Here is a 26,245-nt window from a genome sequence, read left to right on the forward strand (position 1 = left end):
ATGTCAAAGGCTCTCGGGGCACGGGAACCGGGGGACGTGGAAGAAGCTTCGGTGAGGCAGAGGCGGCATGCTGGACACAGAGAATGGCAGCAGGCGGGCGACACCACTCCTTGGGGGCCACTGGGTGCAAGGCACACTGGCCTGTCCCCACACAGGCAAGGCCAGTGCTGGAGCCACCACACCTGGCTGTGAGCTGCGATCTGCAGGACGAGGACCCAGAGCTGGAACTGGTTACGTTGTCCCTTTTCACCAGGGACCACAACAAGCCTTCCTTAAGAAGAGGTTTGATAAGCAGAGCAGGGAGAAATGGTCCCAGGACTGAGTCCCTGAAGGACGTAGAATGGGAGGAGGGCTGCAAGGCAGGTGTGGGCCAGCCACTTGCACGCTGACATTCTCCTGTGCTAAACCAGCCTTTCTGATCAGCATACGGAATCCAGCGCTGAGCAGAGTGCCCTGCGCACGGACGGCATGGATATGGCGGGGCAGGACTCACCCGACATGCTCTCCTGTGGCCTGGCCAGCTATGCTTAGGCGGTCAGGTAGATGGGTGGCCAATCTGACTTGTCTGTCATCAGACAGTTAAGCAGCCATGCGTGTGGACTTATAAGTAGGCATGCTGCTTCCTTGGATGAAAGCAGCTTGGGACACATGGCCACGGACTTAGAAAGACACTGGAGCTTCTCAATAATTTTCTGAGCTACAGGGCAGGGAAGGATATTGGCCCAATAACCTGTTAAGCTAGGGATCTGCTGTCTGCTGGGGGTGGCCATCTGCTCTGGACGAGCAGCTCGCCTAGGGGTAAAGTGGCAAGATGCAGAAACGTGTCCTCTACCACCCGGCCCAGGGAACCCAGGGCTGCCACTAAACAGGCAGATCATGTTGGCCCAGGCTGTGCTTCCCAGGGTCCGGAGCATGGCAGTAGGCACTGCTGGCCCCGCGCATGACCTCCCAGAGCAGGAGTGAGCATCCTGGAGCAACCGGGAGCAGAGCACAGGGAGAAAAGGGCCCGCTGGGAGGTGGGAGGTGCAGTCAGGATTACCAGGAACGACCCTCTACTGGGGCAGAATGAGTCCGTGCTACAGCGAGGGGCCTCTGCCACCAAAATGCCCCTCCCTGGCGGGGCGAGCAGGGTATAGAGAGGAGGCAGCAGCTCCGTTCTCATCCCAATTGGGCAAAAGGCCAGGATTGGACAGACACTTGGTCCAGAGAACAGTGTCTGCTGTGCAGAGGATGCGAGCATCTTGGGGACCAGGGGCCAGGGCCCTGCACGGGCAGGATGAGAGGGCAGAGTAGGCTCTGTCTAGGGCTGTGCTCCTCGAACACTAGCCGGCCAGCGGGGCCTTGGGCCTGCCCCGAGCGTGGCTGCCGTGTGCCGTCAAGGGCAGACCTTGGGAGACAGCCTTCACCTGGCTCTCTCCCTGGGTCTGGGGCAGCAGCACCCACCCCAGCTTGAGGTGTGACTAGCAGACCTGGGGGCCAAACTCTCCTCCCACAACCCCCTCTGAGCTGGAGTGTGTGAGGCCCCTGTGCATGGGACCTGGATGGTCCACCCCTGCTTACCTTTTGGAGCTGAGCTTCCATGAGGCCTCCTGCACCCGGACGGCAGGAGACAAGGGGGGCCCCTGGCCCTCCACCGTGCTGACCGGGCTGCTGGGGTAGCCGGCGGGGCGGGGCAAGCGACCCAGGGCAGTGTTGTTGGCATTGTTGATGTTGGCGTTGGAGCCGGTGGAGGAGTAGCTGCTGGGGGTGAAAGTGGAATCCACCAGTTTCTCGTGGGACGGTGACTCCGTGTCGCCCGGGCTGCTCCCGGCCTTGTTGATGTGCAGCGGGCGCTGGGTGGTGAAGGTCTGAGGGAAGGCGCTCCGGCCGTCACTCTGGTAGTAGCTGACGTGGTTGCCGAACAGGCCGCCGGCCCTCTGTAGGCAAGAGGAAGGGGTAGGTGGAGGAGAACGTCCCCTCGGCCGCCTCTCCGCCAACCAAAGCCCAGGAAGCTGTCTGCCCTCTGAGAGCACAGCCACGCCGGGCAGCACGCAGCCGACAGCGAGTTCCTCAGCCACGCGGCCTGGCAGCTTGGACGGTAGGGACCGGGACAGTCCCCTCTGAAAGGGCTGGGGGTTGAGGAGGGACAGGACAGCCTGTGGGAAGCTGCTGCCCTGGGAGCTTCTAATGCCCTCTGAAGGCTGGGACTGAGTTCCCAGGGTGAGGCTAGGACGGTGGACGTGCACCTCATCCAGCCTCTCGGGTTGTCTGACGGGTGGCGGACAGGGGCCGGGGGACTCCAACGCGATTTTCAAAATAGGGAACTCCAGCTGGGCTAGAAACTGTGTTAGCCAAAAGGTTTTTAAAACAAAGACAGTGAATTTACTACCTCAGTTATATTATGGCCTCCTTTCCCCCAAGACATTCTTAGAGATACCAAGTCTGGGACCAGTATGTATTTCCCATCTCTTTATTCTCTCCTGGTCCCGGGCAAGCAGGCAAGTAGCTACCTCCAAGGCTGGTCTGTGGGGTGGCGGTGGGGCAGTGTGAACCTGCTGCGCTGTGCCAGAGGCCATTCGGTAATGAACACTCCACAGCGAAGGCAGTGAGGAAGGTGATGACAGGACAGCCACAGGCTGGACGTCCCTACAGCCCAGGAACCCCGGCTCAGGGGCTGGGAAGGACAGGTGATTAGCTGGGCCCTGGCACAATTATGGTCAGTAGCTTCTCCCTTACTACAGAAAAACATTTTAGCTAAATACCCTTGAGGTTAGGCAGGCACCAACAATAAATCAAGACAGCTGGATGTAAGAGTCCAAGCATTCCAGCCGTGTTTAGTTTTCACTATTCAAACTGATGGTCAGCTTCCGAATCCAGGAACGGAGAGGGAAGGTGGGTGAGCTGGAGCTTTCGTGACCTGGACAACACATGTTGTATCTTAAGAGGACAACTGCCCCTTGGGTCCAGCCCTCCGCTGCCATGTGGGTACACAGGCTAATGTTGTCAGATCTTCTGATGTTGCCAGATCTTTTGATGTTTTCAAGAAAAGCCAACAGTGTCGATTTTTATTTGAGTGTGCCAGATTTGCAAATGTTGGCAAATGAAATAGACCTGCAGATTCGCTGTGGCCCAAGGGCCACCACATTGCAGCTTCTAGTGTAGACTTCTCCTTGGAAACATTTCCCCCAGGAGAATGGCTTCTCCCTCCTCTTAGAGCCAGTGATGCCCTCTGAGCTGCCATGTCTTGGGAGCCCTGGCTTGAGAGGGAGTGGGGCTTGGAAAAGGCGGAGGGGCAGGAAAGGGCCGAGTGGGAAGAGCTTGGAATCTGCCACAGAACACGGCCTTTCTCCCTGGTTTTCCCGGCAGCCCACCAGGCCACCCTCTTGCTCCCACATTAAGGTGAAGGGTGCTGCTGCGGCATCCACCTACCCGGAAGATGTCGTCTTCGGAGGCAGCAGACACAGCCTCCTTCATGGCTTTGTCCAGCTCTTCCTCTGCTGTCAGATCTCCAGAGATGGCCCGTCGGATCTCTGGCCCGATGTCGTGCAGCGTTCGCAAGCCAGCCTGGAACCCAGAGGCACACGTGAGGGCTCTGGCGCTCCCCCACCCAGCCCCCCAACTCCTGCATTGCCGCCGTGCCGGGAGCCTCCAGAAGGTATGTATATCTGGGTGTGCTAACCAGGGGGTGTGCTTCGGGACCTCTCTGTCAGCCCTCGATGGAGGAACCCATTCTCCTTCCCAAGAAAGATGAAGGCGCAGGGGAGGGCTGTCAGGGAACTTCAGCCAAGCTCCAAAGACTTGAGGTGCTGTGGAGCAGGCAGCACTGTGGAGGGGGTGTGGGCGAGAAGAGCCCAGGAAGGAAAGGGGTATGTCCTCTCTTCACACAGCTGTCTTCTGAAGGGGCCTGGCCTCCGGGTGAGAAACTTGGCCAGAGGCCGGAGGGAAGTGACCAGGCCTTTCCTGGGGGTGTAGCCCCCTGGCCCCTTACCTGCAGGGACAAGGCATTCCTCTGGGAGGGTTTGCCCACAAGGCCCTGCTCCTTGCGCTTCTTGAATTTCCGGAAGTATTCTTGGATCAGAAAAGTAGCATAAAACTTGCCAACTGTGACCTCATCATCTGAGATATTCGAAGAGAGGACAGGGAATTAGAGGTAAACAGGAACAATTTTGTTAGTCTTTATTAATCTTTTTTCAGTGTCCAAACTTTTAAAATTATTATTTTTTAAGTGAGAGGAGGGGAGATTGAGAGACAGACTCTTACATGTGCCCCGACCAGGATCCACCTAGCAACCCCCATCTGGGGCTGATGATTGAATCAACTGAACTATCCTCAGTTCCTGAGGTTGACACTCAGACTAACTGGACCAACCGAGCCACTGGTTGTGAGAGGGGAAGAGAGAGAGAAAGGGGAGGGGAGGGGTGGAGAGGTAGATGGTCGTTTCTCCTGTGTGCCCTGACCTGGGATTGAACTCAGGACATCTATATGCCAGGCTGACACTCTATCACTGAGCCAACTAGCCAGGGCCAAACTTTTAAAATGTACTGTTTTGAAGAGATAGTCGATTTACATGGTTCAAAAGGACAAAAATATATAAAAAGTTATATAGTAAAAACTCTCTTGCCCTGGATGGATAGCTCTCTTGGTTAGAGCATTGTCCCAAAGCACAGAGGTTGCTGGTTCGATCCCCAGTCAGGGCACATATAGGAACAGGGCACATATAGGGCACATATAGGAACACATATGTTCCTGTCTCTTGCTCTCTCCCCTTTCCTCTCTCTCTAGAATTAATTAAAAACAAAAACAAACAAAAAAACCCTTTCCCCCCACTGCTCCCATTCCTAATTGATCATCTTTTTTTATTAGTTTCTTGAATATTCTTCCAGAGTCTTTATGTAAATGTTTTCTGTAAATAAGCAAGTATTTCTTAGCTCCCCCTCCATCCTTTTTAAACAGAAAAAGTAGCCTAATGCCCAAATTATTTCCCTCCTGGCCTTTTTTACTTAACTGCCATTGCTAACAAATTCTTGATTCCAAAGCTTCAGATGCTCATTACAAATCAAGCAGTCCCCAAAGTACAAATATAGATAGCTCTGCTTAGAGGGGAGTGGAAGTGGTTGGTGGAAGGAGCACCTTCTTCCTGTGGAAATCTGGGTTTTTGTTTCTGCCATACAGATTGGGTTTTCTTACATGTGGCTTGGCTGAGCCCCCACTCATGACATGGTCAGCCTGTCTTGAGAATGAATCGTGTGACAGAGAAGCCAGTAAGTGTCCAATGGGAATAGTTCTTATCCTACAAGGAGCTGTTTTGCTCCACCTCCTAGTTCTCTGTGAAGGATAAGGCATTGGGCCCAGGAGACAGCTGGCTGAGTCAGGTCTAGGGGCTTGTGATGGTTCTTCTGCTTCTAACTGTCCCCAAAGAAGAGCCAAATCCACGCAGTGATGGCCTTCCACCTGGCAAGGGCCTTATTTCCATGTGGGAGGAAAGAGCCCCGAGCGCCCGGTCCAGCGTAGTCAGGAAAGAATTGCTGCAGGGAACAGAGCTTGTGTTCTGGCTTCGCTCAGACCTGGGTTCAAATCCTGAATCTGCTAGGTATCCACTGTGTAGCCTTAGGCCAGCAAGTTAGTTTCTAAGAGCTTCAATTCTTTGTAAGGAGCAAATAAAATAAAATGTATGTAAACCGTCAGGTGCTGCCTGGTCCGTCTCTGTGACTCCACTTAGTGCCAGGCCTGCCTCCCTCTGGGAAGTGGTTCTCAACAGGGCTGGCATCACCTTTTAAAAAGTGTTTTGGGAACCTATGGGACTTTTTTAGTTGTCACAGTGATCTGGAGGTGCTGCTGGTGTTAAGTGGTTCTAGATGTGTCCCTGGAAGCAGAGGCATGCTTTGCACAATAAATAATAGCTTTGCACTCTGCACGTGTTTCAAGTATTATGTCTCAGGATGTCCATGTAGGGGAACAACCTGTTATAATTATTTGAGCTAAGACCCTAACTTAATTTTACATATGAATACCAAAATTTTTGCATGGTTTTAATATATCCAGAATTTTCCAGGAATACAACTGCTGTGTCAATTGATAGAAAACATTGCTTTGTTTCAACTTGACCAACAGGAGTTCCACGTTTCGGAAAATTGCGTCCCTGACAGCAGTACTCCTTGTGGTATCCAAGTCACCACCATCTCTGACCCGACTGTCTCAGACTGTGTTTGTTCTACGTATAGGCAGGCGGGTAGGTGTATGAATGTGTACACATGTGTGTGTAGTTATTTAAATATACTGGGTCAGCCCTTACTTCAAAATGGCAAACATAAAATCTGGACAACAGTCAGTAGTCATACTTCCTTTAAAAACCCTTATTTGTCATGAATGGGTGCACGCAAGCATTTCTTCAGCTAATTGAAACTTCTGGCCTAGCTGTGCCTGAGCATTTATATATTGAAATAAACACCTGATTTTAATATATTTGGTATTAGAGTTAAAGCCTTATATCAACATTTTGGAAAGTGTATATGTAGGAAGGTTGTTTTACCTGTGAGTGTCATTCAGGACAGCAGTAGGGGCCTTAGACACTATTTTTTATGAAAAGGGGCTGTTGGTTTGCAGAGCTGAGCAACACTGCCCCAGGAAGGACAAAGAGTTCCCACTAGGCGGCTCTCAGGGCCCCATCTTTGCCAGAGCCATCAGCCCCACGGTTTATGGGGAAACCTATACAGTTTCTCTGAAGTTCTGCCATCTGCTCCACGCCTCCAGAGACCTTTGCCTGACTTCATCTGTGAAATGCAGGACGAGAACAGATTTCCAACCTGACAACCTGTATCTGAGTCTGTGCAGGGCACAGCACCTCGTCCCTCTAATCAGTAGGGCCTTTCAGCCCCACAGCCGAGGTCTGGGGAAAGCGGCCTCTCAGGGGCCTAGCCACCCGAGAATCAGGTAAGTGGCCAGCACGTGAGGATTGGGGAGCGCTTACCACCTGCAGGGGGCACCACTTGGTCCAGCAACTTCATGCTGGTCCGCTTCCAGATCTTCTTGATTATGGCGCGCAACTCCTCATTTGCTTGTTCCAGGTTCCCTGGGGTGGGGGGACAGATGCAAAGCTAAAATGATCATGCCCCCCTGGGAGGGCCTCCCTGCAGTATGCCCTCTGCTTCTAGTGCCCCACAAACAGTACTGATTCTCTGCTTCACCTTCTTTCTCCCCTGTGTTGTGCTTTGTCCAAAGCTATTTCTTCTCTGCCTGCTGCTCACTCTGGCCAGCGGCATCCCTTCACCCCACACACAGCTTTTCCATGTGGGTGGCACTTAGAGCTGACAAGATTGCTGGTTCTGGACCAGCAGCCATTGGCCAGGAGAGCACAGGGGGCCCCCTGTGCATGGCATTTCTGAGGGTCCCTGTGGTCACCACGGAAACATGGGCGATGGGAAAGAAGAGCAGGCCCCCTGGGTGCCGAGGCTCCTATGGAGGGTAGGTGGCACAGCCTCAGCAAGGAAGCAGAAGTCGGAAGACACTGGGTTTTCTGAGTTTACTTTCTCTTTCGGCCAAACAGGCTTAGTTAGGCGCCTACTCCAGGCAGCCTCTGGGATACCGGTCTGATGCCATGTACAGGCAGCCCCTGGTTACTAATGAGATAGGTTCTGTAGGTTTGTTCTTAAGTTGCTTTTGTATGTTAAATTGGAACAGGTATATTTACCTATTATTATATGCAACTTAGATGTTTGTCTTAACATAGTGTTTATTTTTACCTTCCTGTGCATATAAATACTGAAATATTTTTCAAATACAACCTTAACAATCTTGTACGGTGCAGAAGAGGATGGACTTGTTGGAGAGAGTGGGACTGGTGTTAGAGTCAGGGTTTGATTCTGCTGCTGGAGTCAGTTTCTTGGAAGTAGGCATCAAGGGAGGTTTTTACAAGCTTTTCTTTTTCTCATCATAAACAGCCCTGTAGCATCTCAGGCCTTTGGTAACTGTATGGTCAACTTTGGTGAACTTCTCTCTGTCAGGATCTTGCTCCTGTAACTTTGCCTTTCCTGCTTCGATGGAACAACAAGCATCAGCTCACTCTTATTGAAAACTTTTTCAGTTCTAAAGTTTCTAGGTCCCTGTTTTCTTCCCTAAATGCTATCATCTGCGGCTCTAGTTCCATAGGGTCTTCATGGATAGTTCTTTGTCATGGGAGTCGAGAAACTCTAGGATAAAACGTTCACTAATGTCCACCTGCAGTTGATTACCCAGAGCCCTTATGGTGCTCCATTCATAAGTATGATTTGTACATTAAGTTGGATGTTTGTAACTCGGGGACTCACTATAAGAGGAAAGCTGAGACTTGCAGCTTTAAGACAGGATATGGTAGGTAGGATTCTAAGATGCCTCCAAGTTATCTGCCACCACCATCACTCCCTGGGATTGTGAACAGAATGCATTTTATCCTTTGATTAGATTACATTGGGTGGCATATATGACCTTCAGATAGAAAGATTATTGGTGTGAACCTGACCTAAACACGAGCTCTTTAAAAGTAGAGAGTTCTCAGGTTCAAACTCCCAGTTATAAAATAGTTACGTCCCCGGAACATAATGTGCAGCATGGTGACGTGACCGTAGCAGTAATCCTGTATTGCATATTTGAAAAGTGCTAAGAGAATAGATCTTAAGTTATCATCACAAGAAAAAAACTGCAACTACACATGGTGCCGGATGTTACTGTGCTGATCATTTATAATACACACAAATATCAAACCATTATGTTGTACACCAGAAACTAACATGATGCTATATGTCAATTGTACCTCAGTAAAAAACAAAACAAACAAAAAGTAATGTGTGAAAGGGGTCCAAAGGTAGAAGTAGAGAGTTCTCCCAGCGGGAGCAGGCGGGAGGGAGGTGGTGAGCAGGGAGGGCCTGGAAGCAGGCACTCGTGAGCCGTGAGCTGAGCGAGACCCCAGGCCTCTGCCGTACAGTGGTCCCAGCAGAGAGCCAGCACCACAGCTGCAGGGATGAAGCCTGCCGACGGCTTGGACGAGCAGCTGGGCATCTTCCCCGGAGCCCCCGGAGGAGGACACATCCTGATCGATACCTTGACTTTGGCCTTGGAAGACGCTGAGCAGAGAACGCAGGCACCCCAGGGCTCGACTGTGACCTCCAGCACTGGGAGCTGGTAAATCACATGATCTTTTTGGTTCTCCTTTGTGGATAAACATTCTGTTTACACTATACTGTAGTCTGTTGATGGTATAATTGCATTGTGTCTATAAAAACAAGATAAATACTTTGATCTAAAAATATTGCTAAAAAAGAATAATGTTGACCCTCTTCTGAGCCTTCGGCAAGTCCTAATCTTTTTGCTGGTGGAGGGTCTTTCTCAACATGGATGAAAACACGGTATCTGCAAAGAGCAGCAAAGCAAGGTCTGCCCGGACTAGACTATCCAGTGCTGCTACACAGGGAGGCAGCCGGTCCAGAGCTCTGGGTCAGACTGCCTGAGCTGGAGTCCCCTCTGGGGCTGCACTAGAAAGGCTCCCTGGGAAGGACGGAAGCCCAACAGGAGCAAGCGAGCTGGCAATGGAGAGAGTGACCAGCTCCTGAGACCCCCGTGGGAACGTCAGGTCCTAACGGCACCTGCGGCCAGAGGACGACCCTTGGTGTTCTGGTTACGGAGGGAGTCCTTCATGGTTATGTGCTCATCCTGCTCAAGGTAGTCAGTGGTGTCTGACATATGCAATTAAAGAGTCCAGACTAATATAAGGCTCAAATATACACTGCTCTCAAAATTAGGGGATCAGGGAATGTGCAAATAGATACTATAGAACTTTCATCCCTTTGTCTAGTACATTTTCACCAATGAAATAAAAGTTGGTTTTGCATTCATTTGCATAATCAAACAACTTTCTTTGCTTGTCGTTTGCTTTTTTGATATTCTTGTTTAATAAAAAAAATCAAATGCTTCTTTCTTTTATTGCTTCATATTCATTTTGAAATATCCCCTAATATTTATGAGCACTATATTTATCTTCTGTAGTGGGTTGAATAGTGTCCTCTCCCAATTCTTGTCTACATGGGATGTCAGCATAGAACCTTAGTTGGAAACAGAGCCTTTGCGAATGTGATTAGTTAAGGTGAGGTCATGCTCAGTCTGAGTGGGTCCTAAGTCCGGTATGACTGGTGTCCTTCTCAGATGAGGAGGAGACACACGAGGACACTCACAGGGAAGAACAGGAGAAGACGGAGGCAGAGGCTAGAATGATACAGCTATGATCCAAGGAACGCCAAGCTCTGCCGGCAGCCCCAGGAGCCAGGAGAGAGGCGTGGGACACGTGCTCCCTTATCTCCTCTGAAAGGGACGCCCTGCTGGCACCTTGACTTTGGACATGGACTGAACTGTGAGAGGAAATATTCCCATTGTTTTAGGCAGCCAGTTTGTGACCGCTTTTCATGGCAGACCCAGGTGATAAGACTGTTTTCCAAAAGCACCCTTGTCGTTTGTGTTTTCAAGCTTCCATCTATCCTCACAGGGTTTGTGGAGCTGGAACTGCACTAACGTCACAGGGTCTATGGAGGTCTGTGGAGCTGGGACTGCACTAACGTCACAGGGTCTGTGGAGCTGGGACTGCACTAACGTCACCGGGTCTGTGGAGCTGGGACTGCACTAACGTCACAAGGTCTGTGGAGCTGGGACTGCACTAACGTCACAGGGTCTGTGGAGCTGGGACTGCACTAACGTCACAGGGTCTGTGGAGCTGGGACTGCACTAACGTCACAGGGTCTGTGGAGCTGGGACTGCACTAACGTCACCGGGTCTGTGGAGCTGGGACTGCACTAACGTCACAGGGTCTGTGGAGCTGGGACTGCACTAACGTCACAGGGTCTGTGGAGCTGGAACTGCACTAACGTCACCGGGTCTGTGGAGCTGGGACTGCACTAGCGTCACAGGGTCTGTGGAGCTGGGACTGCACTAGCGTCACAGGGTCTGTGGAGCTGGAACTGCACTAGCGTCACAGGGTCTGTGGAGCTGGGACTGCACTAGCGCTGTCTCACAGCATCCGAGTGCTGAAGGGGACCTTTCTTCTACATTCCAGACCGAGTTCTCTGGCGTGGGTGCTCCTTTCTGTCCAGCTCCTCTGCCCACACTAAGGTTTGAAGTGTTTAAGGACTGGGGAAGACGTCAGCCTCGCGAATTTAAATGCCTTGTCACACTTCTTTCCAGTTGCTTCTAAGAACTTGCCTTTGTCTTCTAGACTCAAGAGGTTAACACTTTTATGGGGGGCTTGTCTCTGATACAGGTTTTCTCCTGACCTGGCACTGTGGGCCTTTGGGTAGCTATTCTTTTTTTTTTTTTTAATTATTTTATTAAGTACGAACACTTAATGAGCTCTACTTGCCTGACAGAACTCTAAGCATACAACAGTATCGATGCCTACAGGGACAATGTTGTGCAGTAGACACGTCTTTGTGTTTCAAGTTTTCTTTAACTCTTGGTGGCAGTCCCCATGTGACTGGCTCCTCCCTTTGTCCCTGGAATGCTCGTTTCCAGGGGCCTGGCCGCACGTTCTGGTTATTGCGGGCCTTCGGCATTGACAGCAGCTGGGACGAATTCCTTAGCTGGGACTTGGTGTGCACTGACAGCACGTCTTCAACAGCGAGGACTCTGGCTTCAGTGTTTTCCATTCCTTCAACGAGTGAAAATTATCTCCCCAATTTAGGTCACGCTTTAAGTACTACAGAGTACTCCTTCCAGTAGTCACTATGTCTTCTCTCCTTAGAAAGGAGACCCTTTCTCCCGGACACAATTGTAACAGTCGTCATGAAAAGATTTGCAAAGTAACCAAGGTAAAGGAAGAAGGGGAAAGTCACTGCTCATTCCATTACTCAGTGATAACGTCAACACCTTAACACATTTCCTTCCAATTTTTCTCCTCATTCCACACACACAATCCATAAGTGTGTGTTTAAGTGCTTGAGTGTGAGAAATAGGCCAGTTTACATTTCTTTTTCAGACTGAGTCATTGCGTTGGCTACTGAGAAGATATTCTTCAGCTGTGGTTTCTTTTTAGTTTAGCAGCAGAACCTGAACTATTTTTAATTTTTTAAAGATTAGCTCATTATTGTGACATGTGTCTTACAGGCCTGCTTCTGTTTTCTTTCGTTTCAGATGTTTCTATTATTTTCCCAAAGAAGGCTGGAGCTGAGAAAAGGCACTTCCCTGGGTTATTCACTGAACTGAATTGCCACATGTCATTTCATTGCCTTTCTTATTTTTACAAATGAAGATACTTCAGTAGAGAGAGAATCAATGACATCACAGCAATCAGACCCAGGCCTCCCGTCTCCCAGCCCAGCGCGCCTGCTATCGCAGCGAAGGACAACGCCGTGACCAGCAGCCTGGGACTCGCAGCCTGAAGAGGAAGGGAAAGAAGACACACTGCTGGTCTCGTCTGTTTTCTCTGATCTTTACACAAGAGGGGTCCAGACTTTAGTTCCTGTCTGAACCATCAAGTGGCTGGTTGAACGTGTGGGTCCCTGAGCCCTGCTCTGAGCCTCAGACAGAGATCTGGGCTGGTGCTTGGGACTCAGTGTTTTACACAAACTCCAGTAGTTGAATCTGAGGCACATGGTCTTCGGACCACACTCTGTGAAACACTATACTGGGCTAGAAACTCTTGGAAGAGCAAGTGCATCTTTTTAGGTACATTTCATGTAGCCTTTCCCACAGAGTGGTTCAGAAATACTTACCAATTATACACACAGCCGATTATTACGGCCAGAGCCGTGGCAGCCCTGAAGGTGCCTTTGTGCAAACTGGAAGAGGGCGTCCCCCAGGCGGACACAGGCCCACGGGAGTGTGGCCTGCCTGGCAGCGCACAGGTGAAATCGTAACCCGGACCTGTTGGCTGGCTGAGCCCTTGTGCCATTGCAGGTGACGACTTCACAAATAGCATTGGCCACCATGACCCCTTTCTCCACACAGGCCTTTTTAATTTATAAAGTGTTGAGCCTTTGAGAGGCCCACTTGCGGTCAGTAAAATTTCATTTAGGTTTGGCTTGGTCTTGCTTCAGGTAACACTCATGTTTTCCTGGTTTTTGGAACCATACCCTATGACTTCAAGGTGGAAAGCTAGAGTTCAAAATAAATAAGCTAGAGGCAAGAAGGTCATTCACAAAGCAAAGAAAACCTGACCAGGCCTCTTTCACATCCCCAAGGGGAAGGTCATTGCTGCAGCACAGCTCTATACAGGATGGGAAGGTCCTGGGACACTCTGAAGGCTGCTGGCTTCCTCCCTGGTTGCTGTGCTAGATCTTCTGGTGGCTCTTCCAGTTCCCTGTGGGTGATTCTTACCTTCTGTTTTAATCCTCAGGGCTGTCCGGACCAAGGCAAACAAGGTGGCATTGAACATGACTGTCCCATCACTGTTCAGAGGCATGTTCATGGAGACCAGACGCTGGAGGAAGAAGAGGAGGAAAGCTGGTGATTGCAGCCAACGGTTCGCAAAGGAACTACAGAACCACCATGGCAGGAGGACATAAGAAAGGAGCCTCTACGTGTGTGCGTGGGTCAGGGTGGCGCGGGGGCGTGTCAGCACGAGTCACTGAAATGTACTCAAAACCTCTCCTGGGGAAATCTAGGCTCTGCCATAAGTGCTGTCACTCCACTGAGCTGAGTGAGGGAGGAATGGAATTTGTCCCTATTAGACCCTTGTTTCCAACCCCCCTCTCTGCTCAAATGTAGCTCATGCCTATGGGTATATTCTCTCCTGGCAACAAAGCACTGCTGTGCACAGGCATCCGCTGGGAGCCCACCTGCCAGCCACATTCATCCAAAGCCCTCATAAAAGAGAGGGTAATGGGAGATGCTTGCAGGAAATGCAGTACGTCCTTTCCTCTACCCTCTGTATCAAGCTGGATCAGAAGCTTGCTGACACTGGATGGGATTGGATCATCCTCTTCTCTCCTTTCCCACCCTGCCAAAGTGGCTGCCATTGCCCAGAGCTGTGCTGTGGGGCCCTCTGCACACACCGAGGGCATCATGGGAGAGAGCACCATGGAATCCATTCTGACCTCTGCTCTCGAGTATGTTGTTTGTGAGCTCACATGGTGTTCTCCTGCAATCTAATGCCAAGAAGGGCTATGAGTACCCTGAGTGACTAGAGGGTCTCGGTGCTCATGGACAGTGTAAATTTCACCGTGGACTTGGGGAGCCTGAAGCTCGCCCCACAGCCTGTCCAGGGCCATCTGACACCCCTCCCGACATGCCGTGGCCTCACGTGGGCTGCACCCTCCCCCTCTGGCCCTCCACTCTGCTTTACCTTTCATGTAATTTGTGCTCTTTTGTTTTCATATCTCCTACCCCCTTGGAAATCTTCTAAAGTCCTTTATTTGGGGGAGTGGAGTGGAGGTACAAGTAAGGAAAGACTGAGTTAGACAAAGCATGAATAGAAGGTTCCATATTCCTCCAGGTCTCCATTTTCCTTGAGTGGGTTATCCACAGAGCTGAATTTTTTCCACTTGTGGTTTCTTCCTCTGTATAGCTCTCTGACCTCACTTCCCCCAAACCCTTTCAACTTGTTACTATCCATGGAATACAGAAAGCTGATAATGAGAATTTTAAAAAAGAGGGGAGAGAGTGGAAATAAGACTATTCAGCACATGCTCAGGATTACTGTGAGGCAAGAGATGGTGCACAAGTTAAGGGAGCCTCACTCTTGGGGCCATGCCAGGGCCACATGGCAAAATTGGGTCTACCAGAACCTACGATGTCTGTCTAGACATCACCGAGAGACTCGCTTAGAAATCTGATGACTGTGATGGGTTCTTTTTCTGGTACAATCTGTGTTTCGGTGGTTGCATATACAATTTTAGGGCTTAGTGGGTCCTTGAAGCTGATTCACAGGCACGCTAATGTCCCCATGGGCCCAGGGAAGCACCCTAATCCATCTCTCCTAGACGAGAATGACTGCAAGTTGCCTGGGTGGCACAGCATAACAGGGCAGCGAAGCCTGCTCTGAAGAAGGTCCTCTACTCAGGACTGGGCACGTGGCTCACTCGGACACGAGGCATCCACATCATTCTTCCTTTCGAGGGTCTGAGCACTTACTGCTGGAAGGAACTTACAATGTAACCTGGCTCAGGCTAATGTCTTTAGGTGCATAACACACTGTCTTCACTCCCTTAAAGGACCAAGGGCCTGACCAAGGTTACAAGACAAGCGTCCTGCCCCCCATATTTTTTTCTTTCACCCCCGCACTCAGGTTGTCTCTTACTTTGCAAGCCACGCGGTGAGGGCACAGCTTCCCAAAACCCAGTGGGGGCTGGATCCGCCGGAGCAGGGTCACCACATCCAAGTGCTTGATGCGACCCCTAGAAGAGGGAGGAGAGGAGAGCAAGGCCAGTCAGGGGTCGCAGTCTCGGCCAGCAGCCCAGGACTCACGGACCTGAGAGGTGGGTACAGGAGGAACTCTCCATGGCCGTAGCCCTATTGATCAAACTCAGTGAAAAGCTGCAGAATTGCATGGGAAAATTCCAAAACCAATATCTACGTGTTTAGATCTTAATGAGCCATTTTCTCATAGTGTAAGTTCACGGTGGAAGGGATTTTAGCAATGCAATGAAATTCTCAACATAGACTTGCTATTTCAGGTCAGGTAACCACATGACCAAAGGTATTAATTGAGTGTCAACCAAATATGATTGATTGATGAGGATATCCTTGGACCTAAGGCAGGAACAGAGTTAAGATGCACCTGGCCCTAAACATCTTAATTGAAGTACTTACAGTTTTTCCTAACACTAGGATCTTCTATCTTTCCATTCTTCTGAAAATAGTACGTGTGCTTGTGATCTAGCAAAGGTGTCCAGCTTCCTATGGCTGACCCTTGGCCCTTGACCCTTGACCCTGGGTTCTGGTACAATTCCTTGTTTCCAGTGGATACCCCCAGTGCTAACTGTCTTGACCCTCTTCTATAGGTATGGTGTGCAATCTTTTCTCTTGGCTTTGGGAACTAGAATTTTCCTCTGGAGACTTACTTGGCTTCAGGGTCATACTCTGCCCAGATTCTTTTAAATTCATCCAGATGGTGGGGACCAAGGATTGACCAGTCCCTTGTCAGGTAGTCAAAGTTGTCCATGATAACAGCTACAAAGAGGTTGATGATCTGCAGAGAACAGAGAGTATGGTGCGTTGCTGACAGATGCACTGGCCACCTGCGTCCACTTTGCCAGTGGCACCAAGCATAGCAGAAGCCGACATTTCTAAAGACCCTCCCTACATCAACATTTAATGCAGCTGCCCTGGAACTTGGGCCTCTTGGATATGAACATAACACAGCTCCCCTCAGAGTTGTGTGGGCTGAACCCACATATGGGCTGGACAGCTTCCCTCCTACCAGGCTGCTGGGTGGGGCTTCCGAGGATAGAGGGCAACTTTACCCACTGCCTTCCCCTCATTCCCTGGCCAGGTGCCAAAAGTCTAAGTTGTCTCTAGGCTTCCACAGACATTTGTTCTGTACTCTATGACAACACCACCGTGACAAAAGCCAAGAATGGACAAGAGAGAAGCTGGCTGAGGCCACTCTGGCTCAGGCTTCCTGCCCTTGTCTCAGTGTGGCTGGGCATTCCTACTCTCAGCCTCTCTCAGCCAGCTCCTCTGCCGGGGTCGCCCTGGCCATGAGCTGCAGAGACAGCAGGCTCAGCTGCCCCGACGAGGCATTTCCTGTGGCTGCTGGCCCACCTCAGCTTACCAGGAAGGCACAGAGCATGTAGAAGCTGATGAAGTAGAAGACGGCGAAGCTGCTGCCACAGGGCGTCTCTCCTTCCGTGCTGTTGCTGGGCTCAGACTCCGGGGCGCACTTCTTCCCCGGCATGCAGGCCAGCATGATGTCCTGCCATGCCTCACCAGTGGCACACCTGGGGCAAGAAGCAGGAGAGCCCAACACCTATGGATCCAAGCCCACACCTCCAGCTCTGTCCCTGGCCCCTTGACCCTGCCACTTTCCCCACAGGGGACTGTTAAATTGAATTTGGTGTGGATCATTCCCTGAGCACTCTGGTATGTTCACTAAATAGGAAAATATATAGCCTTCTTTCAAATATTTGAAAACTTTATATGAATGGTAACAACTGTACCTCTTCAGAAAACTCACTCTTTGGTTGGCCATGTTACATTTTGGAGATCTAATTGTTTAGATATGTTTTTAGCTCTAGTTCAGGGGTCGGGAAACTTTTTGGCTGAGAGAGTCATGAACGCCACATATTTTAAAATGTAATTCTGTGAGAGCCATACAACGACCCGTGTACATTACATATCCAATAAAAATTTGGTGTTGTCCAGGAGGACAGCTGTGATTGGCTCTAGCCACCCACAACCATGAACATGAGCAGTAGGAAATAAATGGATTGTAATAAATGAGAATGTTTTATAATTTTAACGTTATTATATTTTTAATAAAGATTTGTCTGCAAGCCTGATGCAGCCATCAAAAGAGCCACATCTGGCTCGTGAGCCATAGTTCCCGACTCCTGCTCTAGTTCCTTCATCCTAATTATTGTATGAATACACCATCTAAAAAACCCATCCTCCTGCTAAGGCTTTTCTTTCCTTTATTTTTCTGATACAAGTCCAATTTGTTTTTATTTTTTAATTTTTCTTAGTGAGAAGTGGGGAGGCAGAGAGACTGACTCCCGCATGCACCCTGACTGGGATCCAACCAGCAAGCCTCCTACAGGGCAATGCTTTTCCCATCTAGTGCACTTTTCCACTACTTGGTAACCGAGCTATTTAAGTGCCTAAGGTGAGGCCATGGAGCCATCCTCAGCACCCAGGGCCAACTTACTTGGGGCCAACTTGCTCTAACCGAGCCATGGCTGTGGAATTTGAAGGAAGAGATAGAGAGAGAGAAGGGAGAGGAGGAGGGATAGAGAAGTAGATGGTCGCTTCTCCACTGTGCCCTGACTGGGAATCAAACCTGGGACATCCACACAGCGGGCCAACACTCTACCACTGAGCCAACTGGCCAGAGCTACAAGTCTATTTTTAAATTGAGTTGATCATTGTTTTCTTGTTGAGTTTGGCAATCAATATTTTAAGCTTTCAATTTTGTTTTTTCTTCTCCAATTCTTACCCTTTGATTTATTTTTCTTATTTCATTGGTAAAACTTGCATTATAATGTTGACTAAAAAAGTGATAGCATATGATCTTGTCTATTATATTCACTAATTAGCTATAAGCTGTTATGAACTAAATGTTTGTCTCCCCAGAATTCATATGTCAAAGCCCTAAACCTCAAATGTGATGGTATCTGTAGGTGAGACCTTAGGAGGTACCGTATTTTTTGCTCCATAAGACGCACATTTTTCCCCCCCAAAAGTGGAGGGGAAAATGCCCATGTGTCTTATGGAGTAAAAAATATGGTATTTTATTAAATATTTTAACACACCATTTAGTTTAGAATATTTTGTTTTTCTTATTTTCCTCCTTCAAACCCTAGGTGTGTCTTATGGTCAGGTGCATCTTATGGAGCTAAAAATATGGTAATTAGGTTTAGGCCAGGTCAGGAAATAACTCTAATCAAGAACAAATTGAGCTGGGACCTTGATCTTTAACTTTGAGCTTCCAGAAGTGTGAGGAAAAAAGTGTTTGTTGCTTAAAGTGCCCAGTTTATGCTATCTTGTTACAATAACCTTACCAGCCAACATATTATCAGTGCATGGAAGTGACTGTGTTCTTTTATTAATCTTCCCCCTCACTGATCTAATTAATTGTTTTTAAGGCTTTTGAGTTGATTTGCTTGAATTACCTACTGGTCTTCACCCATTGTTTGCAAACAATAATTATGGCTACATGTTTCATATTTTACTTCTTGCCTTTTTTATTTTCTTACTGGGATGACTGGGGAGGTTTTCTAATCTTTTCTGTTCCTGGAAAGTTTATGTAACATAGGAATGATCTATTCTTTGTTATTTTGGCAGATATTACACATAAAAATATTGAACTTCAGCCTTTCTGAGGACTAAAACTTTGACTACATTTTTAATTTCTACTGTAGTTAATTAAAAAAAAATTTTAAGACCATTTTTGTAATTTGTACTTTCATATATAAAAGCATATACTTCATCTAGATTTTCAAATACATTGGTGTAAATTTGTTAATACTATTTTCTTATCAAGATTGTCAGACTGAATTAATTAAAAAATCAAACATGCTTCCACTACATGTCGTCTACAGGAGACACTTTAGATTCAAAGATCCAAATAGGTTGATAATAAAAGAAAGAGAAAAAAAATCCTTCGAATTAGAGGCAAATGTGTCAGACTAGATTAAAATGTAGGCTGCTTGAAAAGAATATATGTCTAAAAATAAGAATATAGCAAGGTTTATGTTAAAGCATGAAAACAGTATACCAGAGGAGACAGGATGGCGCTGGAGTAGGCGGACATACCAACATCTACCTCCCAGAACCAAACTGGATTACAAACTAATTTTAAGAACTATCATCTGGAAAAGCCAACTTTGGACTAAACTAAGAGGAATCTTCAACCAAGGAACACTGAAGAAGCCACACCGAGAATGGTAGGAAAAGCAGAAACGCGGAGAGGGCTGCCTAGCTCCCCAGAGCGAACGGCAGCCGGGAGAGACTCGCGTGGCGGGATGTGAGTTTAGCAGAGGGGGAAGGAACAAAGCCCCATCCTGCATACCAGGAGCCCAGAAGAGGTGTAAGGACAGTATTTAGCTGGAAACAAGTCAGGATACTGTTTGTGAGAAAGAGTCTGATTTCTCAGACCCAGGATCCTTCTTAAAGGGACTGCGCAGAACATCTCTCTCACAACCACTCACCCGGGGCTCCTGGGGACGGGGAGAGAGGAGAGGACCAGAGTAACAGGAAGAGAGTGTAATCTAGGAGGCACAGAGAGAAACATTTTGGGAGATAGTCACCCTAACCCCTGAGACGAGTCACTCCCCAAAGCTGAAGTGAATATTTCCCCCAGAAACAGCAATACCAGCAAAGGGAAGCAAGAACAGCCAAACAAGCTCCCCCGCGGCACTCAGAGCAGAGTCGCATAGAAGGAGGGAGCTGAGGGCTCGCCAGAGGGCAGGCAGCAGCGGGAGACAAACACACGGTTCTGCTGGCAGGGGAGGAAGCCAGCTGGCCACCACTGGGCTCAGGTGTGAGCTCAATCTTGCCCGGCTGGGGAGAAGGGGGCATGCAAAAGTGGTCAAGCTCAGCTGCCAGCAGCCTGTAATCCAGCCTGCAGGAGAAGGGCGGGAACCCCGGAAAGGGTGGAGACCAGCCCCTGAGCAAGGGCACAGGAGGACAGCCTTGCTCTGCCCATGCAACCCAGGCTTGCGGTCGGACTTGGTAGACGGCTCCTCCTGCGGGGGTGGAGCCAAAAGCCCAGAAGAGGCGGAGTTCCGCTACTGAGCTGAGCGAGGGCACGCAGTCCTGCCCGGTGGTAGAGCCAAGGCTAGCAGCTGTTCCTAGAGAGGGCTCCTCCTGCAAGGGCAGGGCGAAAGCCAGGAAACAGATGGAGACCCGCAGCTGAGCAAAGGTGCTCGCCACTGCCCTCAGGACTGAGCATAACGTCACACACAGGGGTGGGGCAAAGGCCAAGGCCACCAATGCTTGTGCACCCGAGCGCGTGATCACAGCCACTCCTGTGAAGAGAAAATGCGGAGGCAGAGAAATACAACACAAGTAAACCAAGAGAAATCCCCAGAAAAGGACCTAAGCGAATCAGATATAACCAAATTACCAGATGCAGAGTTTAAAATAACGATTGTTAGGATGCTCAAAGATATTAGAACAACCATAGATGGCCATTACGAAAACCTAAATAAAGAGATAACAAATATAAAAAAGGACATTGAAATAATAAAAAAGAATCAGTCAGAAATGACAAATACAATATCTGAAATAAAGAATACAATGGAAGGAATTAAAAGCAGGATGGATGAAGCAGAGAATCGAATCAGCGAGTTAGAGGACACAATAAATAAAGGCATGGAAGCAGAGCAGAAAAAAGAAAAGAGACTCAAAAAGTCTGAGGAAACTCTAAGAGAGCTCTGTGACAACATGAAGAGAAATAACATCCGCATCATAGGGGTTCCTGAAGAAGAAGAGAAAGAACAAGGGATAGAGACTTTGTTCAAACATATCATAGCGGAAAACTTCCCCCAATTAAGGCAGGAAAACATTTCACATGTTCAGGAAGCAAAGAGAACTCCATTAAGGAGAAACCCAAAGAAACCAACACCAAGACACATCATAATTAAAATACCAAAGCTAAATGATAAAAAGAAAATATTAAAAGCTGCTAGAGAAAAAAAAACTATCACCTACAAAGGAGCCCCCATAAGGATGACTTCTGACTTCTCAACAGAAACACTTGAGGCCAGAAGGGAATGGCAAGAAATATTCAAAGTAATGCAGAACAAGAACCTACAACCAAGACTACTTTATCCAGCAAGGCTATCATTTAAAATTGAAGGAGAAATAAAAAGCTTTACAGACAAAAAAAAAACTCAAGGAATTCACTGCAACCAAACCAAGGCTTCAAGAAATGCTAAGGGACCTGTTGTAAACAGATCAAAGGAAAAAAAGAATATAGCAAAAGAGGAATACAGTTTTAAAGAAAAAAATGGCAATAAACAATTATATATCAGTAATAACCTTAAATGTTAATGGATTAAATGATCCAATCAAAAACATAGGGTAGCTGCGTGGATAAGAAAACAGGACCCATACATATGCTGTCTACAAGAGACACACCTTAAATCAAAAGATGCACACAGACTGAAGATAAAAGGATGGAAAAAAATATTTCATGCAAATGGAAATGAAAAAAAAGCTGGGGTAGCAATACTTATATCAGACAAAATGGACTTTAAAACAAAGACCATAGTTAGAGATAAAGAAGGTCACTACATAATGATAAAGGGAGCAATCCAAAAGGAAGATATAACCATTATAAATATCTACGCACCTAATATAGGAGCACCTAAATATATAAAGCAGACTTTGATGGACTTAAAGGGCGAGATCAATAGCAATACTATAACAGTAGGGGATTTCAATACCCCATTAACATCATTAGATAGATCCTCAAGAAAGAAAATTAACAAAGAAACAGCAGACTTAAAGGACATATTAGATCAACTCGATTTAATAGATATCTTCAGAACCTTTCACCCTAAAAGAGCAGAATATACATTCTTTTCAAGCGCTCATGGTACATTCTCTAGAATAGACTACATGTTAGAGCACAAAAGCGGGCTCAACAAATAAGAAGATTGAAATCATATCGAGCACTTTCTCTGATCACAATGGCATTAAACTAGAAATCAACCACAATAGAAAAATTGAAAAACACTTAAACACTTGGAAACTAAATAGCATGTTATTAAATAATGAATGGGTTAACATTGAGATCAAAGAAGAAATTTAAAAATTCCTAGAAATGAATGATAATGAGCATACATCAACTCAAAATTTATGGGACACAGCAAAAGCAGTCCTGAGAGGGAAGTTTATAACATTACAGGCATACCTCAAGAAGCTAGAAAAAGCTCAAATAAACAACTTAACCCTGCATCTAAAAGAACTAGAAAAAGAACAGCAAGTAAAGCCCAGAGCTAGTAGAAGGAAGGAAATAATAAAGATCAGAGTAGAAATAAATGACATAGAGGCTAAAGAAACAATACAGAGGATCAATGAAACCAGGAGCTGGTTCTTTGAAAAGGTAAACAAGATCGATGAACCTTTAACGAGACTCACCAAGAAAAAAAGAGAGAGGACTCAAATAAATAAAATTAGAAACGGGAGTGGAGAAATAACAACTGACACAACAGAAATACAAAATATTGTAAGAAAATACTATGAAGAACTGTATGCCAAAAAACTAGACAACCTAGATGAAATGGACAAATTCCTTGAATCATATAATCTTCCAAAAATCAATCTGGAAGAATCAGAAAACCTAAACAGACCAATTACAACAGAGGAGATTGAAACAGCTATCAAAAAACTCCCAAAAAAGAAAAGTCCTGGGCCTGATGGCTTCACAAGTGAATTCTACCAAATATTCAAAGAAGAACTAACTCCTATCCTTCTCAAGCTATTTCAAAAAATTCAAGAGGAAGGAAGACTTCCAAACTCCTTTTATGAGGTGAGCATAATTCTGATTCCAAAACCAGGCAAAGACAACACAAAGAAAGAAAATTATAGGCCAATATCCCTGATGAACTTAGGTGCAAAAATTCTCAACAAAATATTAGCAAACCGGATCCAGCAATATATGAAAAATATCATACACCATGATCAAGTGGGATTTATTCTTGGGAGGCAAGGCTGGTACAATATTCGCAAATCAACCAATGTGATTCATCACATAAACAAAAGAAAGGAGAAAAACCACATGATAATTTCAATAGATGCAGAAAAAGCATTTGATAAAATCCAGCACCCATTCATGATCAAAACTCTCAGCAAAGTGGGAATACAGGGAACATACCTCAACATGATAAAGGCCATCTATGACAAACCCACAGCCAACATCATACTCAATGGGCAAAAATTAAAAGCAATCCCCTTAAGATCAGGAACAAGGCAGGGGTGCCCCCTTTCACCACTATTATTCAACATAGTTCTGGAAGTCCTAGCCACAGCAATCAGACAAGAAAAAGAAATGAAAGGCATCCAAATTGGAAAAGAAGAAGTAAAAGTATCATTATTTGCAGATGGTATGATATTGTATATAGAAAACCCTAAAGTCTCAGTCAAAAAACTACTAGACCTGATAAATGAATTCAGCAAGGTGGCAGGATATAAAATCAATACTCAGAAATCAGAGGCATTTTTATACACTAAGAATGAACTGTCAGAAAGAGAAATCAAGGAATCAATCCCCTTTACCATTGCAACCAAAAAAAATAAAGTACCTAGGAATAAATCTAACCAAGGAGATTAAAGACTTGTACTCAGAAAATTATAAAACATTGATAAAAGAAATCAGGGAAGATACAAACAAGTGGAAGCATATACCGTGCTCATGGTTAGAAAGAATAAACATCATTAAAATGTCTATATTACTCAAAGCAATTTATAAATTCAATGCAATACCGATTAAAATACCAATGACTTACTTCATTATGAACACATATTCCAAAATTTTATATGGAACCAAAAGAGAACACGAATAGCCTCAGCAATCTTGAAAAGGAAGAATAAAGTGGGAGGTATCACACTTCCTGATATCAAGTTATAGTATAAGGCCATTGTACTCAAAACAGCATGATACTGGCATAAGAACAGGCACATAGATCAATGGAACAGAACAGAGAACCCAGAAATAAACCCACAGCTCTATGGACAACTGATATTTGACAAAGGAGGTAAGGAAATACAATGGAGTAAAGATAGCCTCTTCAACAAATGATGTTGGGAAAACTGGACAGCTACCTGCAAAAAAATGAACTAGACCACTAACTTACACAACTCACAAAAATAAACTCAAAATGGATAAAAGACTTAAATGTAAGCCATGAAACCATAAGCATCTTAGAAGAAAACATAGGCAGTAAGCTTTCTGACATCTCTCACAGCAATATATTTGCTGATTTGTCTCCACAGGCAAGTGAAATAAAAGACAGGATAAACAAATGGGACTTTATCAAACTAAAAAGCTTCTGCACAGCTAAAGACAGTAAGAACAGAATAAAAAGACAAACTACACAATGGGAGAATATATTTGACATTGCCTCTGAAAAAGGGTTAATAACCAAAATTTATAAAGAACTTGTAAAACTTAATACCAGGAAGACAAACAATCCATTCCAAAAATGGGCAAAAGAAATGAATAGACACTTCTCCAAAGAGGATACACAGATGGCCAATAGGCATATGAAAAAATGTTCAACATCACTAATGATTAAAGAAATGCAAATTAAAACCACAATGAGATATCACCTCACACCAGTCAGAATGGCGCTCATCAACAAAACAACACAGAATAAGTGCTGGCGAGGATGTGGAGAAAAGGGAACCCTCCTGCACTGCTGGTGGGAATGCAGACTGGTGCAGCCACTGTGGAAAACAGTATGGAGATTCCTCAAATAATTAAAAATCGAACTGCCTTTTGACCCAGCTATACCACTGTTAGGAATATACCCCAAGAACACCATAGTACTGTTTGAAAAGAAGAAATGCACCCCCATGTTTATGGCAGCATTGTTCACAATAGCAAAGATCTGGAAACAGCCCAAGTGTCCATCAGAGGACGAGTGGATTAAAAAGCTTTGGTATATATATATATACTATGGAATACTACTCAGCCATAAGAAATGATGACATAGGATCTTTTACAACATGGATGGGCCTTGATAACATTATACTGAGCGAAAGAAGTAAATTAGAAAAAACTAAGAACTATATGATTCCATACATAGGTGGGACATAAAGATGAGACTCAGAGACATGGACAACAGTGTTGGGGTTACAGGGTGGGGGGAGGAGAGGGAGGGGGTTGGGGGAGGGGAGGGGCACAAAGATCATGGCTTTTCAGCATTTGCCATATTCCCCCTTTAATCTATAGACAGACAGCAAATATTTACTTATGGTGTTTCCACTATAAAGACTGCTGTCTTAGGGACAAATGCTGATGAATTATTTAAGCAGTTCCTCCTTCTTCAAAGACTTATATGTCAACATAGAGCTCCATGTTTCATAGGACATACTCAAGCTCACTCCTTGCTCCCTGGAGCTTTAACACAAGGGAATGCCCTTTTTTTCTCTCTCTCTCTCTTTTTTTTTTTTTTGTTGTATTTTTTATTTATTTTTTGTATTTTTCTGAAGATGGAAATGGGGAGGCAGTCAGACAGACTCCCGCATGCGCCTGACTAGGATCTACCTGGCATACCTACCAGGGGGGAATGCTCTGCCCATCTAGGGTGTTGCTCTGTTGCAACCAGAGTCATTCTAGCAACTGAGGCAGAGGCCATGGGGCCATCCTTAGTGCCCGGGGTGGCTTTGCTCCGGTGGAGCCTTGGCTGCGGGAGGGGAAGAGAGAGACAGAGAGGAAAGAGAGGGGAAGGGGTGGAGAAGTAGATGGGTGCTTCTCCTGTGTGCTCTGGCCAGAAATCGAACCCGGCAATCCTGCACACCAGGCCAATGCTCTACCACTGAGTCAACCGGCCAGGGCCTAGGAATGCCCTTGTTGATCAAGCTACCCAAAAGAAAATTATATGGAGCAACCATGACAGACCGAGCAAGTCAGTCTCATACTATT

At 46.7% G+C, this 26,245-nt stretch overlaps 1 protein-coding gene across 14 annotated transcripts in view; it reads right to left on the minus strand.

The window, feature by feature from the left end:
* The window catches only part of CACNA1C (calcium voltage-gated channel subunit alpha1 C), a 777,231-nt gene that overhangs the window by 14,891 nt on the left and 736,095 nt on the right, over positions 1–26,245 (minus strand). For all 14 annotated transcript variants that reach the window (XM_066369078.1, XM_066369080.1, XM_066369079.1 and 11 more), the window contains 8 exons: positions 16,706–16,871; positions 15,993–16,120; positions 15,230–15,326; positions 13,309–13,411; positions 6,947–7,048; positions 3,968–4,095; positions 3,409–3,543; positions 1,561–1,916 (listed from right to left, as the gene is read on the minus strand). In XM_066369078.1, coding sequence (XP_066225175.1) covers positions 1,561–1,916; positions 3,409–3,543; positions 3,968–4,095; positions 6,947–7,048; positions 13,309–13,411; positions 15,230–15,326; positions 15,993–16,120; positions 16,706–16,871 — 1,215 coding nt within the window. The remainder of the gene's footprint in view (positions 1–1,560; positions 1,917–3,408; positions 3,544–3,967; positions 4,096–6,946; positions 7,049–13,308; positions 13,412–15,229; positions 15,327–15,992; positions 16,121–16,705; positions 16,872–26,245) is intronic.

The sequence above is a fragment of the Saccopteryx leptura genome, chromosome 2, assembly GCF_036850995.1.
Source record: "Saccopteryx leptura isolate mSacLep1 chromosome 2, mSacLep1_pri_phased_curated, whole genome shotgun sequence".
Lineage (NCBI taxonomy): Eukaryota > Metazoa > Chordata > Mammalia > Chiroptera > Emballonuridae > Saccopteryx > Saccopteryx leptura.